Source organism: Drosophila albomicans, chromosome 3 (genome assembly GCF_009650485.2).
Source record: "Drosophila albomicans strain 15112-1751.03 chromosome 3, ASM965048v2, whole genome shotgun sequence".
Taxonomy (NCBI): Eukaryota; Metazoa; Arthropoda; class Insecta; order Diptera; family Drosophilidae; genus Drosophila; species Drosophila albomicans.
This window is the reverse complement of record NC_047629.2, coordinates 33068497-33093687: the sequence shown is the minus strand read 5'-3', so window position 1 is coordinate 33093687 and position 25191 is coordinate 33068497. Positions and strand designations below refer to the sequence as shown.

The window sequence follows — 25191 nt, the reverse complement described above, 5'->3', positions numbered from 1 at the left end:
TGAGACAATAAATCATCAATAACATCTTCGAGAAAAGATTCTTCTCCTTTATGCGTGTGTGCCGAAATTGAATTACTTAGATGACAGCTCCTCAATTATACATGGCATAATATAGTAGTTCTCTCTCACAAGTCAAATCTGTAAACAATAATTTGATTAGTTTGATTTATTGTACTCCAATTTACTGTCACAAACTTGTCATATTTATCTGATTGTCTCCATGGTTACATCGCCTGATTGTTAACCAACTGAACTGAACTGAAGGTAACTTGTAACAGGTAAACTCTTTGTGCTTTGTTCTCTGCTCGATGTGGGGTGGCATCAGGGCAAAATCAAAGTCAAGAGTTCGCCAAGATATCATGAATGTATTTAACAAAAGTTCTAGTTTTAAATTGATGTCAGCTAAAATAAGAAATGGCAAACAAAGTTAGTTTTGTCAATACTGAGACGGATATTTCGCTTTAATTTTATAATAGATGCGAGAATAGAAATTTAATTAAATATAGGATGCTACTTATTGTTTCATTTAATATCTATAATATTTGTTACAAACTTTATTGCAGTTATTAATAGAATTTCAAATAATTTGCTAAAATCATAAATTTGTATCAAACTTTATCTCCACCTTAGATCTTGTTCAACATTTGCTGCGAGTTGAACCGCAGCAAGTTCTTTAAACTAAACCAAAGTGATACTTAACAATGTGTCACAAAGAGCAACTGAGCAATAAATTTCATGGCAGTTTATCAAGACAATGAAATGATGACCGTCAAAGACTTCTTTTATGTATAGTGTGTTGAATCTATCATGATTTGGCATCAAACAAACAAGTTAACATAAGTTGAATTCTTTTTATATACATTAAATATATAAATATAATATATTTAATTTCATTTTTGAAGAATTTACCCTTTGTTAACTTGATTATAATAAAAGAAGTTTTGGAAAAGAAGTTTTGGAACGTCAATTGCAATAAAAAATTAGTTAGAAAGCTACCATTGAGTGTTCTCTACAGTGAGATATCCGTTACTCAATTTGAACATATCAAAGCAAAAGCGATATTATACTTAATATACCGAAAAAAACTTAAGAATTGAAAATTAATATACGCATAAATATTAATTTTCTATATAGGCATAATAAATAAATAAATTCTTAAAAATTTGTCGGTATATTTACTTAAGAATAGAAAAGTTAAATAGTAATTTTATATTCTTAAGTATTGTAAAATATATATTATATTATTAAGTATAAATACCGAGAAAAAACTTAAGATCAGAAAATTTATATTTATGAGTATATTAAGTCTCTATTCTTAGGTATATTAAAATATACCATACCGAAAAAATACTTAGGAATAGAAATTATTATTATGCTTATATTTATGTATATTTTAATATACCGAAAAAATACTTAAGAATAGAAAATTATTACTTAAGCTTATTTTTATGCGTATTTTAATTTCTTAAGAATCGAAAATTAATATTTATGCGTATATTTATGAGAATATGATTTTTGTATTTCTAATCAAATTTACCAATCGCTATATTTTCTATGTCGATATACTGCATATACATTAAAACGAATGCTATTGAATAGAAAATACTATAAATTTATATGCTGTTAGAATAGAATAGTTTGCTGGCAATAAGGAATTGTTATTTTGCAACTTGGTCATAAAACTTTAATCGATAATTAAGTTTTACGAACAGTGCAACTAGCGAAAAAGAAGTCGTAGCACAATTCTCAGCAATAAATATTTGCCTGTTTGGCGATGTTATGTGTGTGGCGTTTGATTAGATCGCCAGCGACTCCGTTTTTTATGGCCATAAAAAAAAGAACACGGCCAATGCCGGTTGAATTCGGTTCGGTTCAGTTGGGTTTTGCAATGTGCTCGTTGATTGTGTTTATACGATACGCGAATAGTCGAGTAGAGTCGAGTCGAGGGTATGTGTGCACAAGTGAAATGAATATGTTAGTACTGCTGCATGTGCTACGGCGATGATGAAGAGGAGCGAGAGAGAGAGAGAGAGAGAGAGAGAGTGGAGAGAGGGATGAGGAAGAGTATAGTACACTCTATGTGGGTTGATGGTGTTTCCTAACCGAGCAATATTGACTAGAGCTGTTCTTAGCTGTTCTATCTAGGACACAATAAAGAGTCGACTGCACACACACACACACACAACCTTACATTTAGGCCTTACCTCAATGTAATGGTAAGAGTAACGTCGGTAATTCGCGAAACACGCAAACAAAACATTTAAATCGATTTCGAAGCAACCTTACAGAGTTTTCAGTTCTTCGTTCCAGCTGAACCGCAACAAAGAAAAAGAGCAACTTTTTTCCCTTCCTTCCTTTTTTTTTTTTGTTTTTTTTTTGCTGTAGATAGAAAATGTTCTTGGATAAATGGGTTAGTTAGCTGCTTGTTGTGTCTTACATACGTGGTGGGTAATAAACGATAGTGCAATGAGGTCAAATCGTAGTTAAATCAAGTGAGGTGCCAACAGGCAGGCCAAAGGTTGGTTGTGTGTTGGCTTCCTTCGTTCTTTAACTATAAATCAAACTGAGAGCTGCTAATTGCATTTATAGTCCATGGAGTTTTTAACTAGATTCCTTCTGGTCATAGGCACACCCACAATGCTCTACTATTCCTATTCCTATTCCTATTCTCTGTTCCCTTCCCTCATCTCCTTCCACAGCCAATACAAATCAATAGTTTGAAAAATGTGCGAAATGTTTTCAGCTGAAATGACATCAGCTTGGCCTGGCTAGAAATGTGAGAAGAGAAGCCCCTTCTGAAATGGTTATAATCCGTTTTGGATTTTTCGCTTGGCCATCCATCCATTCGTCCATCCATTTGGCCATTCGTCCAGCTGGCAGATGGTCTCAATGGCCATCCCTTTTTTTTTATTTTTGTGAATAATTGATTTTATTATTTCATTTTTATTTTTATGAAAACTTTGCCCAGCTCGTCTGATGGCATTTCAATTCGGTATCAAGGACAATTTGTAAAGCGAGAAGTGCCATTCACTAACGATATTACTTAGTTGTTGAGCTTTCTCTCTCTCTCTCTCTCTCTCTCTCTCTCTCTCTCTCTCTCGGTTTTTTATTTGAATATAGTTTTTTGTATAAATATTGTCACAAGGGTGCACAAAGTGCTGCCTGCGCCAACGTATAAAAATAATACAATTGGAATGCTTTCTCTTTTTTTTTTTGGCACACTCGTATTATTTTTCGCTCTCTAATTGAAGCGTGTATTTTTGTAGCAGCAGCAAATTGGATAGTTATGCCTCTTCCTTATGCCGCTAGAGTGATTTAGTTCTATGTATGAAAAGTGGATGGAAGTAGTTTAATCTGCAATTGTTTCTTGTCGGATCTTAGCAATTGCATCTATTTTTGTAGGGTAAAACGGTATTATCATGGAAATGTATGTAACAGGCAAAAGGAGGCATCTCTGAACCTATAAATAAATATATTCAACAGTCTAAGGATTACGATTACTGAAATATAAATTGAAGAAGTTAAATAAGTAATAATGGATGACACTCTGGTATATTATAAACTCTATGGTATATTTAGACCCATATACTAAATATAGCATTCAGTATATTTTTAGAATTCTATTCTATGGTTTTTGTTCCATGTCCCAAATACACCATTCAGTATATTTTTATATTTTTGGTATATTGATTCGGTACATTTTAAGAATAATACCGCAATGTTTTGCTTTTATTAAAATTGTGTAGCGTATATTTAGTAGTCGAGCATACTCGACTGTAGTTCTCGTACTTGTTTTCTTTTGATATTAACTTGTGTAATTTATATCCATATTTCACATAAAGGTTCATTCCCTATAGCGCCTATTTACCCCTATTAACACCTGTACCAAGAGTGCGAGTTACAATGCATATAGCAAACGTATTTTTGTTGTCGGTTGGCATTATATAGTATAAAGCCTCGCAATGTGTGACTTAAGAAAATCAACGAAAAAATCAAAGCGGAAAACAATTTCTCAAACGTAAATGTGTGAAAAGAAAAGAAAAGCGAAAACGTGTATAAATCTTACAAGGAAATAAGGAAAACCCCAAGCACTTTTGTTACACTTCACTGACGACCCGGATGAGGTGAGTATGTTGTGAATTACGCTCAATTGATGTGAAGAGCGTACTGAATAAAAGGAAATTACAGTTCAGAACGATTGTAAATTATGTTCCTAGGAAAGTGATATAAAGCTATAGTTGCAGACGTTAGCATTAAGTCTTCTTATTATAAATGAGTCAGATTAACTGAGTAAATTAATGATAAGAAATATTTTCAACAGTTTTCGAATTGAAAAGGAAAGAGTTTTAAATAGAAACTTGCAGGAACATTTTTCAGTTTTAATGTGAACTTAGGCAAAAGCAGATTTAGTTTGGGTTGCTTATTTTCAATGTTTAATATGTAGTTTATTGTCGCTTCAATCCATTACAAACTCAACTTGGAAATGCTTTAAAGAGAACATGTTTGAAAAAATATAATGATATTATATTTTAGATTTAAATTTCCGAAATGTTCCATTTAGGTCGCAGGAATTTATAATGTTAATGAAAATCCGTAACATTAATTTATTAAAATAGTTTGAATTCTTGGAAATGTTGCTAAGATTTTATATATTTTATTTCAGAGTTAGATAATTATGCCATATGTGCAACATAAAAATTAATTTGAATAGTTTGGATTCAAAAGAAGCAGGAATCGATTTCTTCATATTTTATGAGTTAGAAGTTTTACAGCGTACCAAAATTAAATAAGTATTTTACATCTGCTTTCCAATTACAGCTGAAATCAACGAATATAATCAAAGTAAATTGATTAGGAAATGTTTGTACAACGAAAAGTAGTTGTGAAGCGGGAAGGAAACAGGAAATGTTAAGAAATAATTGATTGTTATTTGGCGGGGCGGGAAATTAACACTTTTTAAAGATATCCGACCAAGGCAGGGGGAATAACAGAACTGAACTTTTGGTTGCGGGCGGAGTGACAAACGTAATGGGTGGCAGTCTGGCCGAACTGCAGATCGTATTAGCCAACAATAGAGAAGAGGGACCCCAACAGACAATAGCGAGAATTGTTGCCAAACACCACAACCACAACAGCAAACACAGGAAGCAGCAGCTGGAAGTGCTCGAGTTCGAGTGGACAATGCACGAGAAACTGCTGGAGGAGACACGCAAAGACACAAAGACTGACAAAGTGCAGCTCCTGGGACACGCCAAGGAGAAGCCCAAAGAGAAGCCGCCACACAAGCAATCGAAACTCGCCGAGCGACTGCGACGATCCTTTCGCCATCGTGAGCGCAGTCCGCTGGAGTTGAAGCGTGAGGACAGCCAAGACAATAAGAAACGACCAGCTGTGGTCGTCGCCAGTCAGGTGCAGTTGCCTGGCCTGGGATTGGGATTGGGAGGAGTTGGAGGTGGAGGACACATTAATACGGCGTTGCTGCTCGACAGTCCCGACGAGTGCACGCCGCCCGAGTTTGCCTACGAGCATCTGAGCAGCGTTGCCACCAACACGAACTCGAGCAGCTCGCTCGAGAGCAGCAGCTGCTACGATCTCGGATCGCAGTCGAACATCTATTATTGGTCCTGTCAGCAGAGCTTCGAAATGGGCGGCGAGCTGAGCAGCGAGCTGCCCGAGCAGCTGCTCAAGCGACGCAACGAAGCACCTGTTAACTCTGCCACACTAACTCAAAGCAGTATTCCAACAGCAGCAGCCCCAACAGTTGCTGCAGCTTCCTCCACATCAGCAGCAGCAGCTGCTGCTCCTGCGACAGCCAGTCGCAGCTGCAGCTTGACCAGCGAGAGCAGCTCGGTGCGCATTACGAGGCTGCAGAACTTTCTGTTCAAAAGCAGCAACGAGAGCACTCGCAGCTTTCAGGGACACTCAAACGATGGCTTCACTGCCTCCTCATACAACTCGTCGTCGGGGGAATGGGAACAACTTGGCACGCATGTTGTCTCGCACGATCTGAACACTTCTTCGTTTCCCGAGGAGACGGCCAACTATGACACAGATGTAGATGGCACGCTGCCCGTGGAGAGCAGCGATGCGGGTGCATATTATCAGTACACGCTGACGTCACCCAACAATCCGTTTCTGCCCGAGATTACCGCACGCACCTATCACAGCACTTACGAGCAGGATGATCTCCAAGAGCAGCCCGAGGAACTGCAGCGTTCCACTCAAATGCCGACGCCCAGCTACAGTCGAGCCGGCTCGCAGGAGTCCACATACAGCGACGCAGGACCACAAGGACCCACGCCCAGTCCGGCATCGAGTTCATCGTCAACGCCTGGGCGACACAGGCGCAAGCTCTTCAGCTTGAACTCGCCCACGCGGCTGCTGCAGCACAAGGAGCACAATTCAGCAGGACAACAGCAAACACATTCCCATCAACATCCTCTTCATCATCATCAACAGCAGCAGCAGCAGCAGCAACAGCATCAGCTGCATTCGCAACAACGTGTGGCGATGTCCAGTTCACCCACGACGGACAGTCTCAGCTCCACGGTGCTGGTGCACACTCTGAATCCATTTCTGCCCACGGCCACTTCGCCCATCGCCGTGCCCGCAGATCTGAGGACCAAACGTGACGAGTTTCTACGTGCTACCATGAAAATCTGTCTAGTTGTCTCGCCGCCCACGAGCAAACTTCAAGTAAGTATTTGCTGCAGTTCCCATCCGTGTTACACTCAGAGAAAAAGAGATCTACATTCAGGAATGCATTTGAAAGCCAAGTTTACAATTTGCTATTTATGTTTAATTTAATATTTTATATATCCTTTGAATTTTGTTTCCATTCCAAATCTAATAAGATACATTTATAGAATACATTTTAAATACCTATTTTTATGATTTATATTTAGGATGAACATTTGTAATTTATTTGGAACATCATTTTAATATTATGTTTAATGTGTTTTTAGAATCCCTCGTATTTTGTTTACGCTCCGATTAAAACACTTTATAAGACTTATACATAACTATTAATTCTTTTTATTTGTAAGGTTTACAAGTTTTAATAATTTAAATAAAAAGTGTTTAAGACTTATGTTTTTATTTCACTTTATTAAGATATTTCTAGAACGTAACTTTCTGATATTAAGAACCTTTTAAATTTATTAATGAAATTTATATTTTAATTTTGTTTTAAGTTGCATTCTTAAGAATCTAAAATTCTTAAAATAAAAAATATATTCTTATTTTTTGAATGTATTTTTCTCACTGTGTGCGTAATGTGAAAATAAAGACCTTTTCAATTTATACATTACTTTTGTTTCATTTCATTTTATTTATAAAGTTTCTCAGTTGATGTACGAGCAATTAGTTGCCTATTAGTGGTAATTACCTCTTTAGTTTCATCATTAATTTATTTTTATGTGCGTCCCTCTCCTTCCTACTTTTTGGATCGATTCATTTTTAATCACCTGCCCATTTCCCATTTGCTACCCATTTCTCTTTGGTTATCAGCATGCTGTCGACTTTTCCGCCACTTCAAACTATTCGAAGTGCACTTAAATGCAGGCACAAATAACTTGTGTGCTTCTTATTGCATTACAGAGCACTCTCAATTCATTTTCAGAATGCTTGCAGTACTATTATTGTTAAATAAATATATGTGTTAGTCGGTTTTTTGTAAGAAAAAATAGAATTTTCAAGAGCAGTAGGGAACTTCTCTTAGTATTGAAATTTAGGTTCTGATTTAATTTCGCAAATTGTTACTTTAATTTTTGTTTTAGGGTCAATTTATTTATTATATTTATTCTTTATGCACAATTCGTATTTATGGTACAAAACTTAAAGCCTTAATTATACCCCTTACCCATTGAGTAAAAAGCTATGTAACTGTCAGAAGGAGTTTAATATATATTAAATATTGCAATCAGATCAAAATTCTAGAAGTTATTTAAAACATACTTTTGTGTGGGAAAAAATGCCTACTTAGTTTCTTTGTCTGACAATCTGGTATATTTTGCACTCTATGGTATTTTAAAAATAACATTTGGTATATTTGTAGTATTTTGCGGTATATTTTAAAGTTAATACCGCACTGTAATGCTCTTATTCGAGCACACTTGACTGCAGCTTTCTTACTTGGTAAATTTACGTTTAAAATTCAGTACTTAAATTTTTTTAATGTGTAGGAATATTCTCTGTAAACAATTTATTTATTATAATTATTATTTATATACATTTTGTATTTATTACACTAATCTTAAAGCCACAAGCTGTGGTCAAAGTAGCTCTTTAATCGGCCAAAAAAAAGGACACACAAGCAACCCCTAAACTTACATGGCCGAAAACATGGCGATTATGTTAATTTATGCCTAGTTGGTTATTTTTTTTGCTTTTTGTTGTTTTGCTTTGCATTTGATCGATATTAATTTGATGCCCATTTTAAACAGATGTTTGACGTTTAATAATAATTTATTTATGTATGCTAATGAGATTAGTATATGCGCATTGACTATGAATAAATTCAAATTGCGATTGAAATGCGCGTGTGAATCAATATTGGAGTCGCCGTTGCCATCGTCGTTGCTGTGCCCCAGTAAAGCGAGCATGACTCACATGGTAGTTTTGTAATTTATTTCATTTCAGCTGAAATCAAAAAGTCTCACCCACTTGGATGGCCTCGACACGGTGGTGCCATGCCATCACGAAGCAGCCGCACCCACAACGACAACGACGACGACGACTGCCCCCGGGACTCTGATACCGCCTCTCGATTCCTTTGGCCACCAACAGCAACAGCAGCGGCTGCTGGCGTCCTCCTCCTCCTCGACCCACGAGAAACCGGTGTGTAACCATATGATTATGATTACGATTACGATTACGATTACGTTTATGATTATGATTATTATTTATTGTTTGCACAAAAATATATCAATAGGCATCGAGTGCGGAATACTTTTCGGTATCCTTTTGCCTGGAAACACCGCAGTTGCCCGACGAGGAATTCATCCCCGCGATCAAGGGCAGAACTCTGCAGTAAGTAATTGAAAAGTGCGCCAACTGAAATAATATGGCACTTTGATTAAGCATTTCTCTTTTCATTCCCAGGCATGCACTTAGACAGGCATTGGACAGACGGAACCTGAGCTTCTCCCAGATCACGGTCACCGACAGCAATCCCAGCCTCAGTCACCTGGACACGGGTTGGTTTTCTAGTCTAAATAAAAAGGTCGATTTATTTGACTTCATCTCGTATTCCTTGACAGGTGCAGCGAGTAGTTTACTGGACGAGCACACCGACGTAGAGAGCTTGGCTGGACATCATCTGGTGGTCACCGAGCGCGACAACAGTCGCAAGACTCTGCAGAAAGCAGCTTCATTTGTGAGTACTCTTTTGTATCCAGAGTGTGGAAGGGTGGCAATAACTTAGAGCCAACTACAAATTGTTGTAGGAGGTAAAGCATTTCTGAGAAAAGAAAGCAGAGTGTACAGATGAGCTGTCGAAGCTGTCAGTTCTTTTGTTATTCAGAGACTCCAAGAGCTTGGGTTTCTAAATTTGGGAACAATACTTATTTTCGATGCACGCACCTCACTCTTATTTTAGAATTTTTTCTTTTCACTCTTTGAGATTGGAACAATAGTATTATGAATACATAATAAAACATTTCATCATGATAATAATCTTGAAAGTCATTTAAGAAATAATTTTATAAAGTGCAAAGCGTCGACTGTTGTTTTCTTCACTCTTTTCTTCATATCATAACATCAAATAAACTTTTCTATTTTTTGATGCACGCTCTTCAAATTTATTTTATAATTTGTTCTTTTCGAGCTTACCAATTGAAACAATAATGTTTTCATTTCATAAGATTACATTAAGATAATAACCTTGCAAGTTTTCCAAGATAGTGCAAAAAAAGCTGCACAGCTTAAACTTGTTAATACTTAGTCAACTTCCAAACTTCCATTTAATAAGTGTATTTATAAAAATAACTAAAAATAAACCACTCTATTATTTTCCTTTTGACATGGAGACATCAACATTCTAAATATTTCATAAAACTTTTCATTATGATAATATACTTAAGAGTCGCCCATGAAACCAAAGTAATATGTGCTACACAGTTTAAACTTGTTATTGGATAACGAGTATCGACTGCTGGTTACTTAAGTTCCCAACTTGTTACTACACAACACAACTGAAACTAATCCCATATCTCATTCTCTTCCGCAGGGTTCTCGTCAACGACCACCGCGTCTGCTCTCCTCCGCCTCGACAGAGGAGACCAGTGAATCGACGGGCAAACAGATTAAGCAGCGTTGGTCTTCCATATTTGGCATCAAAAATCCACAGCAGAGTCAACTGTACGAGCTGCTGAACAACTTTGCCAAGAATGGTGTGCCACAGCGTCCCGATGCTTTGGGCTTTGAGCATGCAACACTCTCGGATTCGTTGGACTATTTGCAGAATATGGACAAGACATGGCGGGATTTCGTTGACAGCGAGGCGATGAGTGATAGCGAGATTAAGATACAAACTGCCATCTGGGAACTGGTCACCACTGAGGTTTACTACATACACGCATTGCAAACTGTGACAGATGTAAGCTCGAGCTTATTAAAGTTTAAGAAACATTTAATAAAATCATTAATTGGTTACAGCTCTTTCTGGCCTGCTTGGAGGCGGTGCAAGAGGAACGCCTGCTGATTGAGGTCGATCAGCATCGGTTGTTCTCCAACATACGTTCTGTTTGCGAGGCAAACATCAAGTTCTGGACACTCTGGTTGTATCCGATGGTGGCGCATAGCGCGCGGACACGAGAGCCACTGAAGTGCGCCTTCTTCCAGGAGGGCTTCATAACATTTGCCTCCACATTTGCGCCCTACAAAGTGAGTAGCGGCATTTGCTGAACGGTTTCACTTTCCATACTAATATAAATGTGGAAAATATTGCAATTTTAAAAACTTTTTATTTCAAAAAATGTGCTCATTTAAAAAGTAATTAATCAAATAAAGCAGCATATTTTTGACAAAGGGATACATTCTTTAGAAACTACTTAAAAATTAAAAAATTTACCTTAATGTGCTTCTATAAAAAGTAATTGCTGACCAAATAAGGCAGCATATTTTTGACAAAGGGACACATCAGAAATTTTAATTTTCTATGCTACAAACTCTAAAAACTACTTAAAGAACTTTATAGATAGATTCAAATCTGATTCATCAATTCACCTGCTTTAAACATCTGAAAATATGTGCAAGGATATAGATCTTATTCTCTACAACTTAACAAACATGTAATGCTCTTTTCTTAGGTCTACTGTGCAGAGCAGAGCACGTGTCAATTTTACTGCAAGGAGCTGAACCAGAACAACGCTCTATTCACCGCTTATTTGGCTTGGTGTGAGTCCCAGAAGATGTGCAATCGCCTGCGCCTGGCCGACATTGTGGTGCGTCCCATGCAACGTCTGACCAAATACAGCTTGCTGCTGACTGCCATTCGTAAGCAAATGGACGATGTGGAGGAGATCGAGGTGATGGATATTATGATACACAGTGTGGAGAATTTTGTGGGCAGTGTGAACAATCATCTGACCATGCGGCAGGAGAGCGAACGCCTCAAAGGCGTCATGGCGCGCATTGAATCCTACGAAGTGGTGGTAAGTGATTGTAAAATAGATCAATTTATCGGATAGTATTAACTTTACTACTGACAGGACACCAACAACGAGGTGCTGGACAAGCTGATCAAGCAGCACAGCCAGATGTTTGATTTGTGCGCTCCGATGCGAGGTTGTCCCGCTTATCAGGTGCGTCATCTGTTCATGGAGGGCGATCACAAGTTCAAGGACAACGTCAGCAAGAGTGATGTGCACTGTTTTCTGCTGACCGACATATTGCTCGTGTGCAAAACGATTGCCCGCAAGGGATTGGGCGCTCTTAAGGTTATTCGACAGCCATATTTAACGGATCATTTGATTGTGCATCTGGCGCCCAATAATACGCTCAATTGTGTGTATCTCAATGAGTTCCATGTGGCGACGACAGCGTTTACGCTGCAGTGCACGGAGGCCAAGAACTGGTACGATGCCCTCTGGCGGGCCAAGACCATCTATCAAAGACTGAAGCGCGGCATTAGCGGCAATGGCGGTGATAGCTTCCGCTTTGGAGGCAGTGCAGCGAGTGCGGCTACTGGCGATTCGCTGGGTGTGCGCAAGTCGCCCATCAATTCGTCCATGTGCAGTCATGTGTCCAGTGCCAACAACAGTCACAGCGGCAGCGTCGAGTGGAACGATTCACGCAACATTTCCGTCGACTTTGAGAAGACCAACTCCCTCTCCAGCGATGATGGATTCAGTTTGATGGGTAAGCCAGTCATAAATAACAAATTGAATTGTGTGTATAAATTGAATTCGAATTGAGTATGAGAATAAAGTTCTATAGATCGAAAATATTTCTAAATTGCAAAAATTCGATTCAATTTTAGATACAATATTATTATTTTTAAGAAGATAAAAGCATGTTGGCAACCTTAACAATTCACATAATCTTTTAAAAAGAAAACAAAAGTTTAGTAACATAATTCAATTCACAAAAGATGACAATAATTTCTATAGAGAGTAATGAAGCAAATAATTTCTTAAGTGAAATCAACATTCGACTCAATTTGATATATTTTTTGAATACTAGAAGACAAACGATTTTAATCTATCTTTCATTAGCTCAAAAATATTGCATATTTAAACGTGAATTAATTGAATTGTATTCAATTTTTTACAAGTTATATTTCAAATATAATTTTCTTTCCAAATCAATTGTATTTCCCAACTTTAAGTCACTCATTTCTATAATCATATGTTAATTAATTGGCGATATTAATCACAATTCTCTTTGCAGCTAATCATGGGCAGCCATCGAAGAGTAAACAGCATTTGTTTGCTGGTTTGCCCAAGCCAAAGATTGGCACAATTTCCTCCACGTCAAACAACACGCTGTCCGTGCAGCCCGTCAACCATTTGGGCCAGAGTCTGCCCAACTTGAGCATACCGCACAGTCAGACGTAAGTATCGCTAGCGAGCATGTCAAGTCCATTCACATACTCATCTAGAAAAACAACAACAACAACTACAACTCATCATTATAATCATGCGATTGGGAATTCTTCAGTCGTCAGTCATTAATCTCTATCTGTATACGTCGTCACGACCGTCCATATATACATCAACTATATATATTTATATATACTGTACACTCGTATCATTAAGAACTGCATATTTATATCGATAGTTAGCATTATTTAAAAATACTTGTACTAAGTTTTGTTATTTGTGAAGCAATCAAACATTTTACAATACACTATATATATATTATTTTTTTTTATAAAATACTTTAATCGTAGCGCTGTCATTCGCATACAAAGTACATAGATACATATATATATTCGATCATCTGCTTTAATGTTCGTACATGCTTCCGACTGTTCGTTTCCTTTTTGGTTTCTTAATCCACTGATTAACAAAAAGTTTAGCTGATCTCTCACAATTTGTACTTGAGTTTGCTTCTTTGTGGTTTTGTTGTAGTCCTCCACGATTGTCAATATCGTCTGTTGTTTGCCGCTAACTTTAACCCATATTTATAGTAACAACACCTTGCTTGTGCCGGGCACAACAACTAGTCACTCGGGCAACTTATTGTTATCGCCCAGTCACCGCGGCATTTCGTATCCGCCACCGAGCCCAACTAGGTGAGTCAGCAGCGTCGAATTAGGGGTGCAACAAATACCCTGTACTCTTGAGAGTCCGTGTGTCTGTCCGACTGATTATAGGAATTCTCCTTGCTAAAGAAAACAAATTTCGTTAGCTAAAGGTTTGAGTTGAATTGTTCCATATTCCATAAATATTCTTTTCTTTCCCTCATTCCCTTCATAAACTGGCTGCTTATGTGTGTGTGTGTGTGACGTTTTGTATGTGTTGGTGTCCTGTTTTCGTGTGTGTGTGTGTATGTGTGTGTGAATCGTGGTGTACATCATCAGCTGGGTACAGGGTATCTGCAGGTCGAGCACACTCGACTAGACCATACTCGCTTGCATTGAATGCGAATTAACTGTTCCATCTACCCCGCATTTTGTATGTAATTCAATCTTCAATGTCCATTCATCCGACTATCGTCTATCGATACTATCGATAACTAAACTGTGCGTGTGTACGCGTGTGTGTGTGTGTATCTGTGTATCTGCAGAGTGCCTCTGCGACGTGGCATGGCCTTCTCGACGTCAACGAAGAACCCACCCCTGCTGAAGACACGCAATATCACTTCTCAGAACAGTATTAACTGGCATCAGATACCCGCCACGCCCACACCGCCCAGTCCGCGATCGCACCACAACTCGCCCGGCAGCACCGCCCAAGGCTATGAGGCAATCGGTGGTCCAGGTGTTGGTGGCCCGCCGCTGCTCCAGAAGCAGATCTCCCATCAGACGCCGTTGCAAAGTCTCCAGCGACACCCAAGCAATGAAACAGACGTTTAACAATTTTACAATTTCAATATATCATCAATGCAATGCAAAAGCTTTAGCTAAACACAGTGAACAGTGAAGAGAATAGAATACACTTTTTGGGTCCAAAATAAGATACAAATACAAAGTATATATACACCTACATACATACATACATATTATAACTTACATTCCAAGAAAAAACAAAACTATATTCTATATACATATGTGCTCCCCATTCCCATTGTCTATCCAAGTCTACATACATATCTAGAAATCGATATAATGAAAACAAAAACAAAACAATTCTTAGAAGCTATACGAATGGTACTCTTCCAAATAAAGAAAAAGACATTGACAGCAAACACACATTTTCTATATCAATGAACAAATATGCCATACACATAACCAACATTTATAATATGTTACAATAATATGTATATATACATACAATATACATATGATAAGATAGCAGTTATATATTGATTATACCATATACTATGTTGACCACATCGATCGATCGATCATCGCGTCCGTCTGAAAACTATTTGAATTCAACTTAAAAAGTTCTTAAGTAAGCGGCCATATCAGACTACCATATAACATATATAAAGATTTCTCCATATACTATTTGCCATTTGAAATGTGAAATTTAGTTTACTGTTGGACAGTTTTTAATTATTTGTAGTATAACTATTTTAAAAGCGCAACAAGAGACAACAACAAAGTTACAAAAAAGAATAAGTAAATATGATTATATGTAGTGCTGTAGTTGGGTTTTAATGTAGACCTAGACAGAGGGGATCTTCCATTTAAGCACTCTCGTTTTTAGTTAAACAAAGACATAGATATAGAAATAGAGCCACCACTAAATATGTACTTAACTATGCTTAAACACACTAATCTATTCAACTTAAATTTGTCCTGCAAAACTATCCATAGTATCAATAGAATTTAACGTATATAGTTTTATTAACTATTAAAAATTACACTTTAAATTACAGAAATATTTTATTCTAAATTTAACTTTTAACTGCATGCATTTGAAATCATTTTAAATTAATCAATAGTATGGCGATAGTCAGAGTTAATCGTTATCCACAATCGATAGTTTTGCAGCACTAAAATGATTGTATCCAAAGCGCAGGGGTTCTTTCCAATACTTCGGCGAACTCTAATTAATTTGTTCTACATACAGTTCATGCTTCTGCCCAAAATAATCCTGTTGCATACATTCACTTTAATTGCGGACATTACAATTATTTCAAATATGTGATAGCTTACATAATATGGCTTTAAGCAAGTCTAATAATGTTAATGATGATGTTACTAATCAATTCAAAATGATTTGTCTCTGTTAGTTGAATAGTTGTTTACCGATAGACATCTAGTGCCTAAGGAATGATTACCGCTCTTCCTGCCATTAATATTACCCAATAATCGTGGTTATTTTCTGGCTAATTTAATTATACCTATCCATCATATTAACTGCACTACTTATTACTTAATCAAAACAAAAGGAAATAATAATAATTAACGATCCAATAGTGCAACAGTAAGATTGCTGTCTAGCGTAGACTATAATTAAAAAAGTAAAGCAAAGATATGGAAGTTCAACATTGTAATGTGAAATTGTATTAGTTGTTACTCGGTAAAATTAGTTTTATACATTAAAAAACAAGAAAACGAAGACAACATGTGACATACGTTCTTAATTACACTTAAGCTACAAATATAATTGTTTTTATTGTTAGTGTACAAATGAAATGATTAATAATTACATAAGTATATACTTATATATATATATTATGTTGTAGTCATGAACAGTTAAATTGTATTTACAGTGAAAGCATATTTTAAATATTTACACATATTCTGGATTAATATACATAGCTACTCCCACAGTATTATTAAGCGTGCAATTGAGAATGTATTTTAAGTATACAGACATATACATAAACATACATATATTTCCAATATAAACTGTAGTGTTCTGTTATATCAGAAAGCGCAAAAAGAAAAAGAAAAATAAAACTAAAAACCAACACACGATGGAGATTTCAAAAGGAAGAGAGATGGTCGCGTTTCGCATTTGGCATTTTTCAACACTGCTCGCCACGAATCACAAGCTTCAGACTCGCACGATAAATGCTTTGAACCCACGACACGCACGACTCAACACTAGACTATTTTCGGAACAATATTATTCACGGAATATTATTCACGAAGAATTTGAATTTTCATTCGGCAGAAAAACAGTTTGTGTAGTGTTTTAGATCTAGTTTAGTTTGTCTGTCCGATTGATTACAATCTATATATAAAATTACAATTACAGCTAACAACTTGGGCATAGTTCTTTGAGTCGTGCGTGCTCGTGTCACGGAAAAACCACGAAGTCACGTACCCATCCCAATTCTAAACGCAATATTCTTACTTGCATGCATGTGTATCTACTGTAATGAAGTACAATAATTAATACTTAGTAATAAATGTAATACAAAAAATAGCTTTATTTACACCAGTAAATACTTAATGTAAGTACAAAATAAAATGTTAAAGAATTTATTGATTAAATGAGGAAAACGATACAAATTGTTTTATTTTACAATGAATACAATTTCAAGAATTCTATCAAACAAGGTAATTAAAAGAAACGTCAGTAAATTTTAAAGTTTCCACACTTGCGGCAGGATAAAAAAATCTCCTTAAGCAATAATTCAAATGCAATGCGTTGTGTAAATCAAGACGCAAGAATATTGCTTATACCGGAAGTTCATTATTATCATTTAATTGAAATAACAAATAAAAATGCTTATTTCAATGAGAAGCAACAAAGCCTTCAGGAAGCATTGTTGTGCAAGGTATGTCGCTAAAGAATAAAGTTTAATTTCAACATTCTTTTATTTTCGAACCCAGTCCTTAAAGAAAATCACTACAATTATTTGTAAAAGACCAATTCTAATTATAATGAAGATATAAGTTAAATGACTCGTATCTTCTCCATTTAACTTATCAACTTCCGTTTCCAGCGTTCATTTCAAAATGGCGGCTATTCATGGTATAACATGTCATTTACTTTACAGCTTTATGCTAGTAACAGAGTTCTGTTAAACTTGTGTATATGCTAACAGAGTGTAGTTTGAAGCCATATCATTCAGCTTTCGTCAGACCACATTAACAGCAACAGAACAGAAATCAGTTTGTGCGGAGCTTGCATGAAATTCAAGTATGATATCTAATCATGAATTGTTAAGCAATTGCAAGTGATACAAAAACTTATCCAGTTGATAAGACATAAGAATAATGCCTATTCAGATTAAATAGCAACACGACGTTGACAATAACATTAGCCTTCTATCATTGAATCTAGAAACATGAGTGCAACTAAATTGATAAGTTTGTGTTTGGTGATAATTTTACTTTGTGAAATTAGCTTTTCCAAGGGATTAGAGAATGAAAAACAAAACGAAGCAAGTTTGCCCTCATATTGGCAGCGTTTAAAGGCCAGCATCACGGACTTTAAGTGGCAGCAGAAGAAACCGGAGCCGGAGACTGCGGAGGCAACCCAAAGACGTCGCCAACTGTGGGAGCGAATTAAAATGTCAACACTTTTGTAAAGAACAAACAATTTTATTGATATGCATTCAAGTAAACATTCAAGTTATGTTAAATTCAGTAATCAGCCATTTATTTACTCATTCTGAAAGCACTTGACATTCTTGGCTTGGTCGCAGTAGCCTGACTTCTGATCCCAGAACAGACCCTTGGGGCAGGATGTCAACACTGGCATGCCGGCAATGCAAATATAATACTTGCTGCAGTCGCCTGCATGCGGCAGATAACTCTGACGCTCCGATGGGCAGGTAAGAGCGTTCTGTGGGGCACGCGGAGGCGATGGAGCAGTCACGGTAGTTGTGGTTGACTCGCTGCTGCTGCTGCTGGGCAAGCTGCTGCTGCTGCTAGAGAAGATGTTAGGGAAGTTGCTGCTGCTGCTGCTGTTGTTGCTACTACTGTTGCTACCCGACAAGCTTGTACTGGTGCTGACAATGTAGCAGACAGTCACCTGACCAGGCGTTGTGCTCGTTGTCACCTCGGTTTGCTTGCCCGGCTGCAAGCTGTTGTGACCATAGCACTCGGCACTTGCGCTCAGCTGACACTCGGAGCTCTTGTAGTTCCACAGCGTGCCCAAGCCACACTGATGACGATGCAAATGGCCGTAGGCGCAAATGAAGTACATCTGGCAATTGCTGGGATGTGGCAAGAAGTAGGCACCAAAGTGCCGACACTCCACATGCTTTGGATCGTATCTATCCATGGGACTGACCGCCAGGCCAGTGGCCACATCGACGGCCACAAAGATGGGATGTGGCTTGTGCTCCCACCAATTGACATCCATCTGCGATTGTTTGCCACCATCTAGATAACCACTGTTCGGGCTGCTCGTGCTCAACTGCTGTGCCTCTTTGGCATTGCAAAGAGCACGCTCGGGCACATCGCACTCCAATCGATTGGCATCGAATATCAATCCGTGGTCGCAGTAAAAAAGTTCCGGCACCGTCGAGCAGGCAAAATATGCATTGCAATCGTAAGGATGCGGCACCAAGTTGTCTTCAGTACGTCCAGTACAAAGCTGTAATAAGTTCTATAAGTCATGTGATCTCAGACCATCGAGCTGTTCAACTCACATGACTCAGATCGGCGATTTCAATGTTCACAGTCTCCTCCACTGGCTGGGCCGCGCCCAAACAGATGCCCACTAGCAATGCGAAATGGACGCGTATTTCCATGTGAATTCTCTCACTTTATTGCGATTGTTTTTAGCGCTGGGAAAAATTGTTTACTATTTCGCCTCGAGGAGTATGCGCTTTATTTATAGTCTGGCCCATCCCTCGAACTCAAATTGGGTGCAGCACATTTCATTAAGTTATGCCTACAATAATTGAAACATGAAAACATATTTTGCACCACTTATCAAAAGTCGCGCAGATTTTATACTTGTACGATATCTGCGATAAAAATGAAGATGAAGTACCAACAATTTTCTAAGATGAATCATGTAAAATGGCGAACAAAAACATTGCATACTTTCAGGCGTCATGAGCTACTGCGAAATTGCTAAGCGAAATAGAAGATTTAACGATGGTTAAATTTAAATAAAGTCAGTACTAATTCAGTAAAAGGAATCCCAGATAATTCCTAATTACATTATATGTTAGTTCGTATTTATGTGAGTATTTTCTAATTTCTTGTGTACTTTTTTTACATTTAGAAAAAGTTCAAAATAGATTGAAGGAAGCTTATTGCTCTCTGATATATGTATGTGTGCTCTTGGGCATTCATTTCTACATTCTTTAATCTTTTGAAAACTCCATAACAATAACTTCCTTGTGCTGTCCGCTTAAAAAAGGTGACCTCTATTGGAAGTTTCACTTTATACTGTTTTAGTAATTGATAATCACGTGAGCTTACTTCCAATAGTTATCATAATAACAAACAATAGTAATAATCTTTAAAAGTGATAACACACTTAATAAAGTGTTTGACCTTTGTTTTAAAATTATTAAAAACTTTCTTTACGCACAACATGATAAATATGTTAGTTAGCCAATCAAAATTAAAGCAACGCACATTCAGTTATCAGCCGCAATTTGCTGTCCCCATTATTGTTCAACTATCTTGACTTTTGTAATACATATTTATAAACGATTTGAGAATCGCAGTTATCTACTTGCAATATTTGTCATTTAATTTATGGTCAATACGGTATTAAGTTGAGATACTCGTGTGAATATGTGTCTAATTTTAACAATTTGCGGCATTTCAGTCTTCTCTAATGCTCGAAAATTTATTAACCAACTGCCTGAGAATATATATGATTAAGTATATAACAAAATAAATTTGTCGAGTGTTATTCAATAAGCGCCAGTCTTGCTGCTCACTTAGTCGAAGTAAAGTCTTTTAGTTTGCTGTTGTTTAATATAGTAAAAATGAGTAAGTAAATAGTTTTTAAATAATTTGTAGAATTTTAAAAAGGAATAACATTATGTAAATTTGTATTCTAAAATAATATATTTTAAGTCATGTGCTTCTAAATAAAAGAAACAAAATTAAATTACATTTAAATTCAATAATTTAATGTGCTCTTAAGATAATAACACTCTTGAGTTCAATAATGTTTTTTTTTTTGTTATTAATAGAACGATTTTTATTGAAGTGCCTTTTGTTATGATAACTAATAATATTTTCTCCACAGTTTCGATTAGATTAAACTGCGTATTATTGAGCTTCGCGCTGATTGCTTTCCAAAGTGTAAATTGCGCATTCGATCCGGAATCAATATGCAGCCTAGTTATGGACGGCATCAAAATGAAGGATCCGCGAGCCTGCGACACGTGGATAGAGTGCTTCAATGGATCACCGATTAGCGGCAGCTGCGACGAAGGATACTTCTATGAGCGAGAGAGCCAAAGCTGCTTGCCTGCCGATGAGGTCAAGTGCATCTCCAGCAATCCGTGTGCGGCAATCGAAACTGGTTTCGCGGCTGATCCTTATTCCTGCAACGGTTACTATTACTGCAGAGAGGGACAAGCGACGCTGGGTGAATGCCGAGCGGGTTATAACTATAATCCCGGACTGGAGACCTGCATCAGGGATTATCCATGCACAATTGGCATGGATCCGAATAGCATTTGCAACATACTGCCCGATGGTGTGTTCATGAAGGACAGCAGCAACTGCAATGGCTGGCAAATGTGCTGGAGGGGCAACGTGATCATCGACACCTGCAGCGACACCTTTTACTTTGATGCCGCCCAGAGCAAATGCGAATACCCGCAGAATGTGCAGTGCTCACATACCGAACCCCCGCCCCAAATGGCAGATGCCGAGACATGTCCTCAGTCAGACATCTTTGTGTCCGATGGCAAGACTTGCAACGGATATTATTATTGCCATGAGAATGCCGCAGGAGAAATGCTGCTGTTGGCCGGCACATGCTCGGAAGGACGTTTCTTCAATGCTGCCCAGCAAGGCTCGTGTGTGCCCCAAGAGAAGTTGCATTGCAGCTACGATCGTTGTGTCAATCGTGGGCAGTCGCATGTTGAGCTGGCCAACGTGTCGGATGATGGATGTCGTGGCTACGCCATCTGTCAAGACGGAGTCACCATCGGCACAGGCATTTGTCCCGCTGACCAACCGTATTTTGATGAGCTGACACAACGCTGCACGAGTGAGATCATCTCGTATGCTGCTTGTGCCAAGGAAGTCAAGGAAACCACCATAGAATATAGCATAAGAAAGTAGAAAATAATTAGATAATAAATAAGTCGCAGAAAGTGTAATCCAGTTGAATGTTTGTTTGTTTAAGGTGTGACCATTGGCTGTGTTGGTAGATCCTGTTTGAGAACTGAGGCTTTGTGCGGCTTCTTGTGCGTTGCTACGTCACTCTTCTCTTCTCGGTCTCTCTCTCTCTCTCTATTTCTAGATTTAAATGTGGCGTGAGACAGACAATAAAAGAGAACTGATAACTATGAGGAACATAGGCTACGAGAACTCGCTGCATCCGACAAAAAATAAATACTGGACGCCAGAACTAGAAGCTAGTGACCGACGAAGTCGGCTTGCTTGAGAATGACGCTGGTTTTTCGACAAATATGATAAATAATCGAAAACACAAAAGGCGACCTATGCTCGCCGTATGAACACTGATAACTTACTGGTACTTGTTCAGTTAACTGCTATTAGTAGGTGTCAAGCACGAGTATCTATCTACCAATGCCAAGACAGAACAACAGACAAGACAAGCTGCGGGTTGCGGTGAAGATGTTGAAGAGGTTTTGTGAAGTACTCAACTTCTGAGTTGCTGTCATCATTAAACAACTGCCAAAAAAAATCGAAAGAAAATATACCTTGGGGTGTAAATTTGTTATCGCCGTTCGCACTTATCTGATGAACATTTCCATTAAATTTTCAAAACACACCGCGATTGCCATTTTGAACATGTTGGGAATTTTCGAGAATTTCGATAGCTTGACTAATGGTTGCCTCTTACTACGAGCTAAAATTTATTAATGGAAATTCCTTATTATTAGCTATAAACTTCAGAACTATTAAATGGTAAAAGAAAAGTTTTTTTAATCAACTTCCATTTTTTTAAGATAAACAAAATTGTAACAACATATTAATTAAAGACAAAGTGTTGGCATGTACGTACTATATTCGACTATTCAGATTGTGATTTTTTATATTCTCTTAGTCATTTTCATTTTAATTTTTATCTTCATTTATTCTTTCCTTTTTTAAATTTTGCGTCCAATAATTACTGCTTCAATTACTTCGAGGGTATTAACTGCGCATTTCACTCAATTAAAAAAAAAGTTATAGGAACTACTTAGAACACTCCCGTCTCTAAATTATCTATGTTGAAAGTTATGCAACTTCAAATGTTGCATGATAAAAATACTTCTCTATGTGCTAAATATAACTTATGGCAATAAATGGAAAATGTAAAATCATGTCAATAGGTTGGGAATAAATTGTATATAATTGAATTTATTACTTATTTATACTATATTTGAAATCAAACGGAATTCACATATGCTCAACTAATATATTCGACAAAAAAAAGATATCTAACGAAAATATAATATTTTATTTCTGTTCAAAATTTTAATCGCCAATTATTTAATTTTTCTGTCTGTTCAAATATATTTGTAAGAAAGCTACAGATCTAAAATTTGTATCTCATAAAAACCAAATTTTAAGGAATTATAAAGAATATAGTTATTTTAGCTTTCTTACTTGTTCAATTTAAATACAAAATTTCTGGCTGCTCATATAAATTATGTTTTAAATAAATATAACTTGTAACATATTTAAAAATTAAATGGATTACAATTTTCAATTTAAAATACTGATTTTTATGGATTTCTGTTTTGTTATAATAATAAGAAGACTGTATTAGCCTATAAGAACTTCTAATATAATATGTCGACTCATCAAATTTTTTGTTAATTGTTTTATCTTTTCCTTGAATTCAAACGTAAGTAATTAGAATTAGAATAATATGATCGATTTCAACCTAGCAAAATAAATTCTTTGTTAAATAAAAAGACTGTTGCTTTGCCTTTAATGACTTCCACCATATTTCGTATGCAGTTTTAATTAAATACAATTTTTCAATTTTGTGATGTAACCAAAAGTGTTTTATCTTTTTTTGTTGCTTTTCCTCTCCCTATGCGCTCATCTTCTCTCCTGCTCTGTTAGGGGACATAGAAGGATCATGCAGCGCAAGCGACATAGTTGTGGTTGACGGGAGTGCAGCCCTGGCTGCGCTCATCGAAGTAGTAGTCGTTGGGGCAACGTCCAGTGCCAACGGTGGCGCCACCGGAGCAGCGAGCGTAGGTCTGGCAATCACCAGCCACATTCACATAGCTGAGGCTGGTTTCGGCGCAACGATCGAGCAGACAGCGAACGTTGAGGCGATCGCGACACGAGAGTTTCTCCTCGTCAAAGAACATGCCGGGGCTGCACTGCAGATGCTGAGGATTGGTGTCGTGCTTGCCATTGGTGGGTGCACCGCAGATGTAGTAACGACTGCAGGACTCCTCGTCGGCAAAGTAACCACGACGCGCGGTGCCATTTGTCAGGCAGAATGTGTTCTCTGGGGGTGGCAACTTAGCGGTGGCATAGCAGGTGGCATTCAAGGCTGGGACGCAGCGACCCAAAGCAACATCGTAGGCCATTTGATTGTCACACTCGCGTTCGTGGAGAACGTCATTCAAGCAGATGTAATACTTGTTGCAATGCTCCTCATTGGCCAGACGAGTGGCGTTGGACAGCGAGAGGCAAGCGGGCGATTTGGTCACCTTGCCAGCGGTGGGGCAAGTGTATTGATTGGAATAGACGCAAGAGCGTGAGAGGGGATTGAAGAGCAATTCGTTGGGACAGTTGGACTTGACTTCGCGACGTGATTTGCACAGAATGTAACCCTGGCAGTTGCTGCTGCTGTCATCGGCAAGGAAAGTGCCGTCCGTCTCGTTGGCACACTTGTTGACAACGCCTGTGGTGCTGTTCAGTTGATCGGCATAGGGACACGCCACATTGGCAGCCATAACGCAACGTCCAGTGTTGCGGTTGAAGTTCAAGCCATCGGCGCAAGTGCCCTCCTCCAGGCTGACGTCTTGCGATGCACAGCGCACCCAATAGTTGCAGGTGTTGGGACGCAAGAAACTCGTCACCGAGGGCAACAAATCGCACATCTCGCGCACCGTCAAATACGGGAAATCAGCAATCATGCTGCCGGCATTGGCGGCGCCCACGAGCGCCAGGACAAGCCCAATCAGGACTCCTCGAACTGTCGATGAACAGAGAAAGAAAGCGATTAGATCGATTCGAGGATGATTGATGATTGATTGTGATTGATGGAAAGCATTTACCTGCTTGCATGCTTGAAAAGTGCTTTTGATGCCGTTTGATCGTAGTTGTGATATGGTTAGATCCTTTAAATCGTTGTCCGTTGCGTACAGCTCCACGAGTTTGACTGATGCGCTGCCACCGTGTGGCGCCTGCTTAAATATGCAAACCATTCCAATTCCATTGAAAATGAACAAAAAACAATTTTGTTAAAAATGCACAGCTCTAAGGAACACATTCATGTCGCTATCGTCACCGAACATCAACATCAACATCGACATCAACATCGA

General features: G+C 37.9%; 4 protein-coding genes across 7 annotated transcripts in view; 2 read left to right on the top strand and 2 right to left on the bottom strand.

Moving 5' to 3' along the window:
* LOC117568579 (pleckstrin homology domain-containing family G member 5) overlaps positions 1-16558 on the top strand; it is a 32340-nt gene extending 15782 nt beyond the window's left edge. Inside the window, exons 2-14 of one of the 4 annotated variants that reach the window (XM_034249308.2) lie at positions 3843-4124; positions 4819-6696; positions 8641-8838; positions 8933-9030; positions 9103-9197; positions 9261-9376; positions 10229-10597; positions 10657-10884; positions 11310-11654; positions 11712-12360; positions 12892-13054; positions 13634-13738; positions 14233-16558. In XM_034249308.2, the coding sequence (XP_034105199.1) occupies positions 5029-6696; positions 8641-8838; positions 8933-9030; positions 9103-9197; positions 9261-9376; positions 10229-10597; positions 10657-10884; positions 11310-11654; positions 11712-12360; positions 12892-13054; positions 13634-13738; positions 14233-14521 (4323 nt within the window). In that variant the 5' untranslated portion in view covers positions 3843-4124; positions 4819-5028 and the 3' untranslated portion in view covers positions 14522-16558. Of the gene's footprint in view, positions 1-3842; positions 4125-4818; positions 6697-8640; positions 8839-8932; positions 9031-9102; positions 9198-9260; positions 9377-10228; positions 10598-10656; positions 10885-11309; positions 11655-11711; positions 12361-12891; positions 13055-13633; positions 13739-14232 lie in introns of those variants that run through there. The other 3 variants (XM_052004199.1, XM_052004197.1, XM_052004198.1) reach the window with 3 other exon arrangements.
* Positions 16559-18128: 1570 nt separating this feature from the next.
* LOC117568707 (uncharacterized) lies at positions 18129-19316 on the bottom strand. Its single transcript, XM_034249521.2, has 2 exons — positions 19174-19316; positions 18129-19118 (listed from the first exon to the last, which is right to left on the bottom strand). The coding sequence occupies exons 1-2, from the start codon at positions 19273-19275 to the stop codon at positions 18180-18182; spliced, it is 1041 nt and encodes a 346-aa protein (XP_034105412.1). The 5' UTR covers positions 19276-19316; the 3' UTR covers positions 18129-18179.
* Positions 19317-20388: 1072 nt separating this feature from the next.
* Positions 20389-21828, top strand: LOC117568976 (peritrophin-48). Its single transcript, XM_034249936.2, has 2 exons — positions 20389-20479; positions 20742-21828. Exons 1-2 carry the CDS (start codon positions 20476-20478, stop codon positions 21788-21790), a joined length of 1053 nt encoding a protein of 350 aa, XP_034105827.1. The 5' UTR covers positions 20389-20475; the 3' UTR covers positions 21791-21828.
* Positions 21829-23607: 1779 nt separating this feature from the next.
* On the bottom strand, positions 23608-25069 carry LOC117569107 (peritrophin-48). The gene is made up of 2 exons (XM_034250125.2): positions 24925-25069; positions 23608-24842 (listed from the first exon to the last, which is right to left on the bottom strand). The coding sequence occupies exons 1-2, from the start codon at positions 24932-24934 to the stop codon at positions 23767-23769; spliced, it is 1086 nt and encodes a 361-aa protein (XP_034106016.1). The 5' UTR covers positions 24935-25069; the 3' UTR covers positions 23608-23766.
* Positions 25070-25191: the final 122 nt, after the last annotated feature.